The sequence below is a fragment of the Salvelinus alpinus genome, chromosome 37 (assembly GCF_045679555.1).
Source record: "Salvelinus alpinus chromosome 37, SLU_Salpinus.1, whole genome shotgun sequence".
Lineage (NCBI taxonomy): Eukaryota > Metazoa > Chordata > Actinopteri > Salmoniformes > Salmonidae > Salvelinus > Salvelinus alpinus.
Genome location: NC_092122.1, coordinates 10,189,571 through 10,202,576, shown reverse-complemented (window position 1 = coordinate 10,202,576; position 13,006 = coordinate 10,189,571). Strand labels below are relative to the sequence as shown.

The window sequence follows — 13,006 nt, the reverse complement described above, 5'->3', positions numbered from 1 at the left end:
GCCTTTAGCTCGATGTGGATGTTGCCTGTAATCCATGGCTTCTGATTGGGATATGTACTAGAGGTCGACCGATTATGATTTTTCAACACCGATACCGATTATTGGAGGACCAAAAAAAAGCCGATACCGATTAATCGGCCGATTTTATTTATTTTTTATTTAAATAAATTTTGTAATAATGACAATTACAACAATACTGAATGAACACTTATTTTAACTTAATATAATACATCAATAAAATCAATTTAGCCTCAAATAAATAATGAAACATGTTCAATTTGTTTTAAATAATGCAAAAACAAAGTGTTGGAGAAGAAAGTAAAAGTGCAATATGTGCCATGTAAGAAAGCTAACGTTCAAGTTCCTTGCTCAGAACATGAGAACATATGAAAGCTGGTGGTTCCTTTTAACATGAGTCTTCAATATTCCCATTTAAGAAGTTTTAGGTTGTAGTTATTATAGGACTATTTCTCTCTATACGATTTGTATTTCATATACCTTTGACTATTCGATGTTCTTATAGGCACTTTAGTATTGCCAGTGTAACAGTATAGCTTCCATCCATGCCTTTCCTCGTCGCTAACTGGGCTCGCACCAGGAACACATCGACAACAGCCACCCTCGAAGCAGCGTTACCCATGCAGAGCAAGGGGAACAACTACTCCAAGTCTCAGAGCGAGTGACGTTTGAAACGCTATTAGTGCGCACCCCGCTAACTAGCTAGCCATTTCACATCGGTTACACCAGCCTAATCTCGGGAGTTGATAGGCTTGAAGTCATAAACCGCGCAATGCTTGAAGCATTGCGAAGAGCTGCTGGCAAAGCGCACGAAAGTGCTGTTTGAATGAATGCTTACGAGCATGCTGGTGCCTACCATCGCTCAGTCAGACTGCTCCATCAAATCATAGACTTAATTATAACATAATAACACACAGAAATACGAGCCTTAGGTCATTAATATGGCCGAATCCGGAAACTATCATCTCGAAAACAAAACGTTTATTCTTTCAGTGAAATACAGAACCGTTCCGTATTTTATCTATGATTACGTAAAATGCTGGCAAATTAGTTCGCAATGAGCCAGGCGGCCCAAACTGTTGCATATACCCTGACTCTGCGTGCAATGAACGCAAGAGAAGTGACACAATTTCACCTTGTTAATATTGCCTGCTAACCTGGATTTCTTTTAGCTAAATATGCAGGTTTAAAAATATACTTCTGTGTATTGATTTTAAGAAAGGCATTGATGTTTATGGTTAGGTACACGTTGGAGCAACGACAGTCCATTTTCGTGAATGCGCACTGCATCGATTATATGCAACGCAGGACACGCTAGATAAACTAGTAATATCATCAACCATGTGTAGTTAACTGGTGATTATGATTGATTGTTTTTATAAGATAAGTTTAATGCTAGCTAGCAACTTACCTTGGCTTCTTACTGCATTCGCGTAACAGGCGGGTTCCTCGTGCAGTAGGTGGTTAGAGCGTTGGACTAGTTAATCGTAAGGTTGCAAAATTGAATCCCTGAGCTGACAAGGTAAAAATCTGTCGTTCTGCCCCTGAACAAGGCAGTTAACCCACCGTTCCTAGGCCGTCATTGAAAATAAGAATGTGTTTTTAACTAACTTGTCTAGCTAAATAAAGGTGTAAAAGAAATTATATATATATATAAAAATTGGCAAAATCGGCGTCCAAAATTACCGATTTCCGATTGTTATGAAAACTTGAAATCGGCCCTAATTAATGGGCCATTTCGATTAATCGGTCAACCTCTAATATGTACATACAGTCACTGTGGAGACGACGTCATCGATGCACTTATAGATGAAGCCGATGACTGAGGTGGTGTATTCCTCAATGCCATTGGTTGAATCCCGGAACATATGGGGCGGCAGGGTAGCCTAGTGGTTAGAGCGTTGGACTAGTAACCGAAAGGTTGCAAGTTCAAATCCCCGAGCTGACAAGGTACAAATCTGTCGTTCTGCCCCTGAACAGGCAGTTAACCCACTGTTCCTAGGCCGTCATTGAAAATAAGAATTTGTTCTTAACTGACTTGCCTAGTTAAATAAAGGTAAAATAAAATAAAATATTCCAGTCTGTGCTAGCAAAACAGTCCTGTAGCGTAGCATCCGCGTCATCTGACCACTGCCGTATTGAGCAAGTCACTGGTACTTCCTGCTTTAGTTTTTGTTTGTAAGCAGGAATCAGGAGGATAGAATTCGTCAGATTTGCCAAATGGAGGGCGAGGTAGAGCCTTGTATAAATCTCTGTGTGTGGTGTAAAGGTGGTCTAGGATTATTATTTTTTCTGGTTGCACATGTGACATGCTGGTAAAAATTTGGTAAAACGGATTTAAGTTTGCCTGCATTAAAGTCCCCAGCCACTAGGAGCGCCGCTTCTGGGTGAGCATTTTCTTCTTTGCTTATGGCCTTATAGAGTTGGTTGAGAGCGGTCTTAGTGCCAGCTTTGCTTTCTGTTGGTAAATAGACCGCTACAAATAATACAGATGAGAACTCTCTTGGTAGATAGTGTGGTCGACAGCTTATCATAAGGTACTCTACCTCAGGCGAGCAATACCTCGAGACTTCTTTAATATTAGACATCGCGCACCAGCTGTTATTGACAAATAGACACATACCCCCACCCCTGGTTTTACCAGAGGTAGCATCTCTGTTCTGCTGGTGCATGGAAAATCCCGCTAGCTCTATATTGTCAGTTTCTTCGTTCAACCGCGTCTATGTGAAACATAAGATGTTACAGTTTTTAATGTCCTGTTGGTAGGATAATCTTAATAGTAGGTCATCAGTTTTATTTTCCAATGATTGCACGTTAGCAAGGAGAATGGAAGGCATTGGGAGTTTACTCGCTCGCCTCCGGCTTTTCAGAAGGATCCCCGATTTGCCTCTCCTTTTCTGGCGTCTTTTCTTCACACAAAAGGCGTGGATCTAGGCCTTTTCCAGTGAAAGCAGAATATCCTTCTCGCTGGACTCGTTAAAGGATCAAGTTTATTCCAGTCCACTGTGAGTAATCGCTTTTCTGATGTCCAGAAGTTATTTTCGGACATAAGAGACGGTAGCAGCAACATTATGTACAAAATTAGTTTAAAAAAATAACAAAATTGCACAATTGGTTGGGAGAATGTAAAACATCAGCCATGTTCTTCGGCGCCATCTTTTCTTATCGAGACAATTACAAGTTACTTGCTTACGCCTTGCCACCTAAAACGTGTGTGTGTGTGTGTGGGTCCAGTGCTGACCTTTGCCCTCTGTGCCCTACAGGCCCTGCCAGCCCAGTCAACCCTGAGGAGTGTGTGATGGAGAAGATGAAGAGGTTTAAGCGGCGTCTGTCTCTGACGCTGCGCTCCAGCCACACCATAGACGAGTCTCTGTCTGAACTGGCCGAGCAGATGACCATCGAGGACGGCGGCAACAAGGACAACGGTCAGTAGGCGTGTGTGTGTGTGAGATTGTATTAGTAAACAAACAGAGCACACACACACACACGTCTACTGTGCTCTGTGCAAGTCCCAGTTATAAGAGGCTGATAATGTTACTATTCTGAAGTGACTCTTGACTGAATGCCAGTAGAGAAGGATACAGCCAGCAAGTGGACACACACACTAGGGCCCTTTGGTCACCCCGAGGATACAGTTGAAATGTTTGATGTAGCTGGCAGCCAATGGTATCCTTTCTTGCCATCTGAAGTGATTAGAGTGAGACCGAGGGAACGGGTTGAGAGACATCGAGAGGGGAAATTGACACACAGGGAAAGCGAGAGCGAGCAGCAGTGTGAATGATCGTGTCCTAGAGAGTAGCTCTTTATGTCCTTATGTAACAACAGAAGCAGCCTGGTGGGATGAAACGCCTACTGGGACACACACACAACGCAGGGGGACAGCAGGTGACGCTGCCACAATGTTTGTGGAAAAGACATCACACAGAAAAGGAAAACACTCTTACAAACATACTGCAACAACCCAAAATGTCTGAATCTAACATCTTCTGGCCTACTTTAGGTTGCATAAGTGTTCTTTTCTGCTGTTTTTATATAAAACTCTGTTTACTGAATTCTGCTCAACAGAAGACCGGACAGTACATGAACTACTTGTACAAATGACTGATTGATTCATTGGTAGATTGCGTGATGAGTTGTATGGATGGATAGATGGGCAGATTGATTGACATATTGTTTCTCCTTGCAGAGCCGATCGTGCGTAATGGGCGACCGCCCTCCTCTCACAGCATGCACTCGTTCCTGCACCAGTACACCGGCTCCTTCAAGAAGCCCCCCCTCCGCAGGCCACACAGTGTCATCGGAGGAAGCCTGGGTTCCTTCATGACCTTCCCCAGCAACGGCAGCCGCCTCGGTGAGTTACACAGAGAGTGAAACAAACAGACTTGGAGATGCACAAGCACGTATACACTAATGGCACACATGCTTGCACACACACTCGTATGCACGCGCGCACATGTCATACACACACACACACACACACACACACACACACACACTCATTTAAACGTGTAGCCATATTTACCAATGACACACCCACTAGCAGCACCACTATAAGCAGCCTGTTCTCCTTCATGGTCATGCCACCCGGTCGTCACCCAGCTGCCAAGGTGAGTTGCCGTGGAGATGGGCATACTCGTGCCTGTGCACCAGGAAGTGACAGAGAAAGAGCAGATGGCGACAGAGGACAAACAGGAAGTTAGTCATAGCCCCTGAGAGTTCCATCCTGACACGGTCATGGTGTGACTTCATCACACACAACACCAGACTCGTCTGTCTCTCCATCTTTATCTCCAACCTTCCTCTCAATTATGTGTTTTTGCATGAGTCAACTGTTCTCATTCTTCACTGTTTGTTTGTGCGGGTGTATATTTGCATCTAAAAGTTTGATGTTTGTGTGATTTCATACATTTGTGTGTCTGAGGACAAATGTTTTCCCTGCATTTTCTCTTGAGTTATCACCATGACGATAGCTGTTCTCTGGTCTCCAGGGTGAGCCAACTATTTTGGTCTGCGGTCTTGTCTATAAGTTGTCATGAGGAGCTTCACCTCAGACTGAACTGTGTCCCAGTTAGAGTTACATGGGTTTGGAGATATTGGGGGGGAACAGACAATCAGGCAAGTCTATCTGGGACAAGATGGAACTAGATTAGAACACACTGTCACACTGTTATATACCTGTTTACCTCAAAGAACAGAGTGTGAGAGAGAGAGAGAGAGAGAGCGAGAAATAGGGCCAAAGAGAGTGGAGTTGGAAAGAAAGGAGGGGTATTTGGTAGGCAGAGAAGGAGATAGACGGCTGGAGAGAGAAGCAGAAAGGAGGGAGAGGGAGATGACAGTAGTGCGGTGTGCTGGTATGATGACAGGCTGCTGGGTTGGAGGTGTTGACAGAGAGAATATGTGCCAGCACACTCCGATACAGCTGCTCATCAATACAGCTACTCATGTTCATTAGTCCACCCCCCCTCCCCCCCCCACCCCCCCTACACACCATGTTCTTGACCAGAGGCTGTAGTTTTTTATGATCCTGGCGGAAGCAGAGTTGGTTTGTGTTTCATCTTTGGCCTGTGGGGTGAGAGGGGGAAGGGGTGAGAGAAGGAGAGAGAGACTGCAGGATAATGAAAGAAGGGAACTTGAGGTAGGGTCAGGACCAGGCTATAAACTGTTGACAGAATGAGATAAAGCACTCCTCTCTCTGTGTCTAACTTATTCTCTCATAGTATTACTAAAAACAGCAGACTACTGACTCAGTTTGACACAAGCTATAGCAAATCCTTGCCATGTTTATCTCATAGAAGATCATGAGTGTCATTTGCCAGGCAAAATGTTGAAATTGAGCAAGTTCAGCTTCTAAACTGTAACTCTTCCTCCCTCTTCCTCCTCCCAAGACATCGTCCATGAGAACCTGAAGATGGGCTCAGACGGGGAGAGTGACCAGGCGTCTGGGACGTCGTCAGACGAGGTGCAGTCGCCCACCGGGGTGTGTCTGAGGAACAGGGTGCAACGACGCATCTCCATGGAGGTACACCCTCCCACCACCACCAATCCCTGTCTCTCTAGAAGGGAACTACACCTCTCCCGGCTCCCCATCTCTGTCCTCCCCTCCGCTCTTTCTCTGTTGGTGTTGTGGGGAGGAGAGATAAGCAGGGAACACTTTAAGAGGCTTTCACTGTCTGACTCTGAATACTGATATGAAACCTGTTACCAGGGAGGAAGAGGGTAGAGAGATCGGGGAGAGATGTGGAGGGAAAGGGAGGTAATGGGATAGAGAAAGGAAGACAGGGATGGAGAAAGAGGAGGGTTGATGGCAGGCAGGGTGGAAAGTATGAGCTGGTTCAGGCCACAAACAGACCGACTGACTAATGGAATGTTGTCATGTGACTGTAATCTGCGGCACGCTTGGCCTCTGACTGCTGACATTCCAGACGATCCCCTGCCACATAGCTGGTCAACAATCCTGAGAGGAACCTCGGACAGAGAGTGGGATGGAGAGAGACTGCTCCACATAGCTCAGTGAGAACCTGGGATTTAAAGAGGGACTGTCTTTAAAAAGATACGAATCCCGTTGAAAACGTACTGATGTAGCATCAGTATGAATTCGAAACGGTTATTCTAGTGTCAAAATCTGCTCCAAAATGTAAATAGGATAATTTTGGTCATAAAGTTAGTCTCATCCGTGCTTTACAACGGGTAAATGAAGGTTTAGTTTTAATTTAACGATGTCCATTTGCCTACTAACATGGGGTGAACAGCTGCGGTGATTGCTCTCTATCCACTCGCATAAACAGTGACAGACCTGCCCAGCAGTTCCGGCTATGTTTACGTGAGACAGTGCATCGCGCATTTTTTTACTTGAAAAATACTGCACCAAACACCTTGGTTAGATGTAAATTTGTGTAACTAAAACATCCTCGGCAACAATTTAACTCAATAAATCTGTAATTAATTATGTTTATCTTAGATTCATTCTGGGGATTTTTAGGAAGTGAAATTCCGCGTCTACAGTGTCTCATGGGGGACAAACACCTCCAATACTGAAGTCTTTCTAATAAGCAACAGAAACCACACGTGCCAATCGGCGTATGTTCAGTCGCTCTTTAAGCCTGGGGATGTTTTTCCTTTCGTCTCTGTGACTCGTTTTTTGCTTTTTTCTGTATGTGTAAGCTGTGTTCTTTTTGCTATTTTCTATGTGAGTGAATGCTGTGAAGTATGACTAGTTCCCGGTGTCCCATGGACTATTAGAATTTATACTATATATTTAGTGCAGGGTTCATGCTAGTCTCACTGGTTCTGTTTACGGAGTTCCTATAGAATCACTGGTAGGAATGCTGTTTCCTCAGCCTGGTGACATTCTGCCACCTGGTGGTCAGTCTGGAGAAGTGTAAGCAGTACTTGACTACCTGTATATCAGTATTATGGTATTATACACACACGGATTTACCTATTTCTCCTTGATGTCAAGTGTTTATTTTATTAGTCTGAGCGGAGGCACAAGAGGTGCTTGACCTTTTAGATGGGAATCATCAGATATCTGAATAATCACACACACACGTCATCTCGGTTACTACATCTTACCAGATTCACACAAACACTCATGTGGGTACATATCATTCGGCCCATTTTGTTCCCTTTGAAGCGGCGTGTTGATGGGGTTAGTAGGCTGTAACAATACACTGATTCATATCACTATCTATAGAGAGAACATGATGCTCTCTTTTGATCTGTTTCTATGGGGGAGAGAGGGCAGGCGGTATACAAGTGTGCTGCGTGATATCCATGGTGGGTGTGCTTTTGTGTCATTAGTGTGTGAAGATAAGCAAACAAGCATCTATGTTGTTTTTGTCACTCTTGTTTTGTGTTGAGTGTGCGATGCCATGTTTTCTCTTCAATAACGATTTTCATGTATGGATTATTTTTGTATAAGCGCCTCTATTCTGCTGTCTCTCCCTCTGGGGTGAGTGGGAGGGGAGAGTAATTTCTGGGACAAAGTGTGTGGGTGTAGTCATGGAGCTTTCTGCTGTCTACATGTCTCACACACAGACAGACGCCGTATTCGATAGGACTCATGATATATGTGATGTGTATGTTACGTCTCTAACCCGTGTGTGTGTGTGTGTGTGTGTGTGTGTGTGTGTGTGTGTGTGTGTGTGTGTGTGTGTGTGTGTGTGTGTGTGTGTGTGTGTGTGTGTGTGTGTGTGTGTGTGTGTGTGTGTGTGTGTGTGTGTGTGTGTGTGTGTGTAGGACCTGAACAAGCGTCTGTCTCTGCCTGCTGACATCCGTATCCCTGACGGTTACCTGGAGAAGCTGCAGCTGAGCAGCCCTACCTTCGACCAGCCCCTCAGCCGACTCTCACGCAGGGCCTCCCTGGTACGTGTGTGTGTGAGAGAGCGATTGAAGGAATATAACATTATTGCCCTACAGTGTTCAGGTACCGCCCTGCTTTCTGGCAACAGGCATGATGTTGAATTGGACTGTCTCTGTATGTCATTTTGTGTAGTGAATGAAGGTATCCTGTACAAACGTCATTCAACACACAAAAAAAGACAAACAACATGGAAGACGATCTCTTTATTTCTGTTTTTCAGTCGGAGATAGGTTTTGGGAAGCTGGAGACCTACATCAAACTGGACAAACTGGGAGAGGTCAGAGAACGCACACAAACACTCCTATAAACTCCGAAAACATGTTTTTCACAAGAGGTTCCTGAAAGTGATTTAGTTTTGACTCCGGTCATAACCAGTTAGTTTTTTCTGTAGGGAACCTATGCTACAGTGTTTAAGGGGCGCAGTAAGCTGACTGACAACCTGGTGGCGCTAAAGGAGATCAGGCTGGAGCACGAAGAGGGAGCACCCTGCACCGCCATCAGAGAAGGTGAGTCTATACCTCTCTACCTTTCCTCCTCTCTATCACTTTATCCCCGCTTCTCTTCCGCTCCCTCATCCTCCCATTACTGATTTCAATGCTACATTCTATCTTTTATTTTTTATCACTCTTAGCTCTTTCTCATTCACTATTGTTCCTCCTCTTTGTCAATATATTACCCCTTCTCTTGCTCTCCCTCATCCCTCTCTTTCCTTCCCTCTCTCCAGTGTCGTTACTGAAGGACCTGAAACATGCCAACATCGTGACCTTACATGACATTGTCCACACAGACAAGAGCCTGACGTTGGTCTTCGAGTACCTGGTGAGAATCACTAAATTGCTCACACTTCATGCTGGTCTTTGTAGTCAAATATCTGCCCTAATTATCTGAGGAGTTTGTTGTCCTAAGTAGGCTGTTGTACATGTACTTCCTGTCCTGTCTGACTGACTGCTGTCCTCACTTCCTGTGCAGGATAAAGACCTGAAGCAGTACATGGATGATTGTGGGAACATCATGAGCATGCACAACGTCAAGGTGAGTATGACCAAGACTAATAACCTAGCACTCACTGTACTGTAAGTCACTTTAGATAAAAGCCCTTCCATAATAGTGGTTAACATTGCATGTGTTGTTTGTGCGGTTCTAGATCTTCTTGTTCCAGATTTTGCGGGGGTTGGCGTACTGCCACAAGCGGAAGGTTCTCCACAGAGACCTAAAGCCCCAGAACCTGCTCATCAACGAGAGAGGGGAACTCAAACTGGCTGACTTTGGTCTGGCGCGGGCTAAGTCTGTCCCCACAAAGACGTACTCCAACGAGGTGGTGACTCTGTGGTACCGGCCACCTGACGTCCTGCTAGGCTCCTCCGAGTACTCCACACAGATTGACATGTGGTAAGAACACTACATCCTAACAACCTACGCCAAGGGTAAACAAATCCTACTCTGGAGGTCCGGAGTACTGCTGGTTTTCTCTTCTACCTGATCATTAATTGCACCCACCTGGTGTCCCAGGTCTATATCAGTCCCTTATTAGAGAGGAAGAATCAAATAAAAAGCAGTGGAACTGGCTTTGAGGTCCAGGTTTTAGGGCCCTATATCCTTACACCATAGCAACTACAACCACTTCATTCAATGTATTTTACACATATAAACTTTGATTAAGTGCTATGCATCCTAACTCCTTCATCCTACTCCCTAGCCTCTCTTTTCGTGTGTGTGTGAACAAGCTGTGTGTAATTCTCTCTCTCTCTCTGTGTGTGTGTAGGGGTGTGGGGTGTATATTTTATGAGATGGCTGCAGGTCGGCCCCTGTTTCCTGGCTCCACCGTAGAGGACGAGCTCCACCTCATATTCAGACTGCTGGGTGAGGACAGAATACAGCCTGATTGGATGTTACAGCCTAACTAACTCACTGACCTAGCGCCACCTAGTGTCTGCTACAGGGACTAACACAACCACAGAACTCTCTAAATAAGCAGGAGAGTCCTCAGACATGCTGATGGGGACATTATTTGAGCGTTAACTAAATGTTGAAAGAGTGTTATTTGAAGACTGTCCCCTCTCTCTCTTCAGGCACACCATCAGAGGACAGCTGGCCAGGGATCTCTGGCGTCGAGGAATTCAAATCCTACAACTTCCCCAAATACAAACCTCAGCCGTTCATCAACCATGCGCCCAGGTACCGTGTGTGTGTGCGCGCGCGTCCATGAGTGTGTTTGAGTGCGCACGTTTCTGTGTGGGTTTGTGAATGCGTATATGCGAGTGTGTTTAGTCAGTACAGGAGGCAGGAAGTCCTGTGGAACTTTAGTAAAGCAACTCTCCACTTCCTTCCTTCCCCTGAGCCACCAAGTTCCTATCAGTCACCACCGACTGACAGTAAACCCTGTGATTCTCTCTCTCCCTCCTCTCTCTCTCCCCTTTTCAGGTTGGACACAGAAGGCATTGAGCTGGTGTTATCATTCCTGAAAGTGAGTTTCTCTGGCTACATTTTCCACACACTTATACTCTGAACCACTGGCATGCAGTACTGATAATGAACAACAGGGGGCACAGTAGTCACTTCTGCCTTACTGATTCTGTTTCGTTGTTGCTGTAATGTCCGTGTGTTGGTCTCCCTCCTCTCCAGTACGAGTCCAAGAAGAGGACCTCAGCAGATGAAGCCATGAAGCAGGCCTACTTCAAGAGCCTGGGGGCACGGGTCCACACACTGCACGAGAGTGAGTCTCTAAACCTGGGGATGGTCTAGTCCTCTGAATGGCCTGGAGATACTCACACATAATTACAATCCTCGCTCTCTCTCTCTCTCTCTCTCTCTCTCTCAGGTATATCAATATTCACTCTGAAGGATATCCAACTGCAGAGAGACCCTGGCTATCGGAACGCCTCACACCTAGAGTCGGGTGTGTAAAACACACACGCACCTCTTCTTACCTGGAGCTTTATAACTGTTATGACATACATAGAACACTCTCTCTCTTTTATCCACTCCATCTCTCCAGGCAACAGCAAGAACAGAAGACAGAGCATGCTCTTCTAGACTTTCTGCTCCTGGGAGCTCCAGGGTGGAGCTCGTTCCTGTTGCTATAGTAACTGACTCTCGCTTGGGATGAGAATGAACAGGACCACCGAGCCCCCTCTCGCATGAGCCCCTCACCCCTGGAGAGACACCCCCCCCCTCACCCCCATAGAGCGAGTGAGTCTGGAGTTGATTGGGGAGGGAGAGATGACCTACGTTTATTTATTTGAAGATATGGAAGGGGTTGGGGGGGTATATTTTGCTGCTAAACTACTACTGTCTGTATTTAACACGCAGTTTGTGTATATGATGATGTGAACTCAGACACCATGCACAACCGACCAGTCGCTAAGGTTACTATTATTGATATGAATTATGGTTATTATGATTCCACTGATGATCTCGATGTTGTTTATCATAGCTGTTACCTTTGCTGTTGTGCATGTCATTGTGTTCAGAGACTGAATGCCTTTTAGCATTTTCTTCCTCAAGTACTTTCTCAAGCTTCCTCTGATGGCAGTGTGACTGAAGTGAGACCAGACCAGTCCTGACTGGGAGAGAGGGACTGGGAGTGTCTGGTCCTCAACTGGAAATCTTTCATCTGAACTGAATCATTTCCCGGCCTCCCTCTCATTCTCCTTGACCTAGAACATTCCAGAACATTTCAGGAGCCAGACGGGGGTTAGGAAGGGGTCAAAATGGGGTTGAGATGGGGTCCAGTCGTTGGGAGAGCACAACGACCCTCAGTCTTTTAGCCAACGAATGGGAGAAGGTGGAGTTTGACTCCCCAGGACATTTCCGGTCTCCCTCTCCGCTTGTCATGGCAACAGGAAAGTGACGATTAGGGAGGAGAGAAACAGGAAGTAATGTGACCTCCCACAGGAACCCATTGGTCTCTCCCTCTGTTTCCCCTACCCCCCAGGATGGTCTTGACTTAAGTTCTTGTATGCAAGTTATTCATTTTCTCTTCTTGCCTTTTTGGAGGTCTACAATACCGGCTGTTTTTGTGCATCATCAATAACTGTAAACAGTTACTAGTTTTTCGAATGGCTCTCTTCTCTGTAGCTGCCATGGGAGTGGGGATGTACCATGATTTCAGGGCAATACTAGGATGACTGGTGTTTTAAAATGGCTGACTTGATTTGACAGTATTAAGAGATTTTGTTTCCTATGTTTGACCTTTGGTCTTTGACCTCTCCTTGTGAATACAGTGTCGTGTGGCATGTCAAGGGGCAGCAGCTTCGCCTCTCAAAGGAGAAAAAATATTTGTTATTTCAGTTTGCATTGGACCACTAGTCTCTTTTTCCAGCGTTTGTACACATTTCAAATTGAAATTTTAAATAGACTTAAGCCGCTGTGTGTGTTTTCAACTGACAGTGTTGTATATTAATATTGTAATACTGTACTTTTTGAAGTTTAAGAAAGACCTGAGTGTGTGCGCATCTGACATGGAATGCCAGCTGTGGTGTAAACTCAACCTCTCTGGAACACTGACAGTTGGTGGTCCTGTACCTCTTTTTACTTCTCATAATCACAGTAAAATTTGTCTGTTTGCTAAATACACTTGTCTTTATTGTGGTTTTCTGGGTGAAATTGCAGTAGCTGATGACACAC

General features: G+C 45.2%; 1 protein-coding gene across 1 annotated transcript in view; it reads left to right on the top strand.

The window, feature by feature from the left end:
* The window catches only part of LOC139565939 (cyclin-dependent kinase 17), a 35,533-nt gene extending 22,580 nt beyond the window's left edge, over window positions 1–12,953 (top strand). Inside the window, exons 2-16 of the mRNA XM_071386646.1 lie at window positions 3,282–3,443; window positions 4,205–4,369; window positions 5,904–6,037; window positions 8,257–8,382; window positions 8,601–8,657; window positions 8,772–8,886; window positions 9,105–9,199; window positions 9,350–9,412; window positions 9,525–9,769; window positions 10,143–10,240; window positions 10,450–10,555; window positions 10,802–10,844; window positions 11,003–11,093; window positions 11,199–11,276; window positions 11,376–12,953. Of these exons, the coding sequence (XP_071242747.1) occupies window positions 3,317–3,443; window positions 4,205–4,369; window positions 5,904–6,037; window positions 8,257–8,382; window positions 8,601–8,657; window positions 8,772–8,886; window positions 9,105–9,199; window positions 9,350–9,412; window positions 9,525–9,769; window positions 10,143–10,240; window positions 10,450–10,555; window positions 10,802–10,844; window positions 11,003–11,093; window positions 11,199–11,276; window positions 11,376–11,413 (1,581 nt within the window). The 5' untranslated portion in view covers window positions 3,282–3,316 and the 3' untranslated portion in view covers window positions 11,414–12,953. The remainder of the gene's footprint in view (window positions 1–3,281; window positions 3,444–4,204; window positions 4,370–5,903; window positions 6,038–8,256; window positions 8,383–8,600; window positions 8,658–8,771; window positions 8,887–9,104; window positions 9,200–9,349; window positions 9,413–9,524; window positions 9,770–10,142; window positions 10,241–10,449; window positions 10,556–10,801; window positions 10,845–11,002; window positions 11,094–11,198; window positions 11,277–11,375) is intronic.
* Window positions 12,954–13,006: the final 53 nt, after the last annotated feature.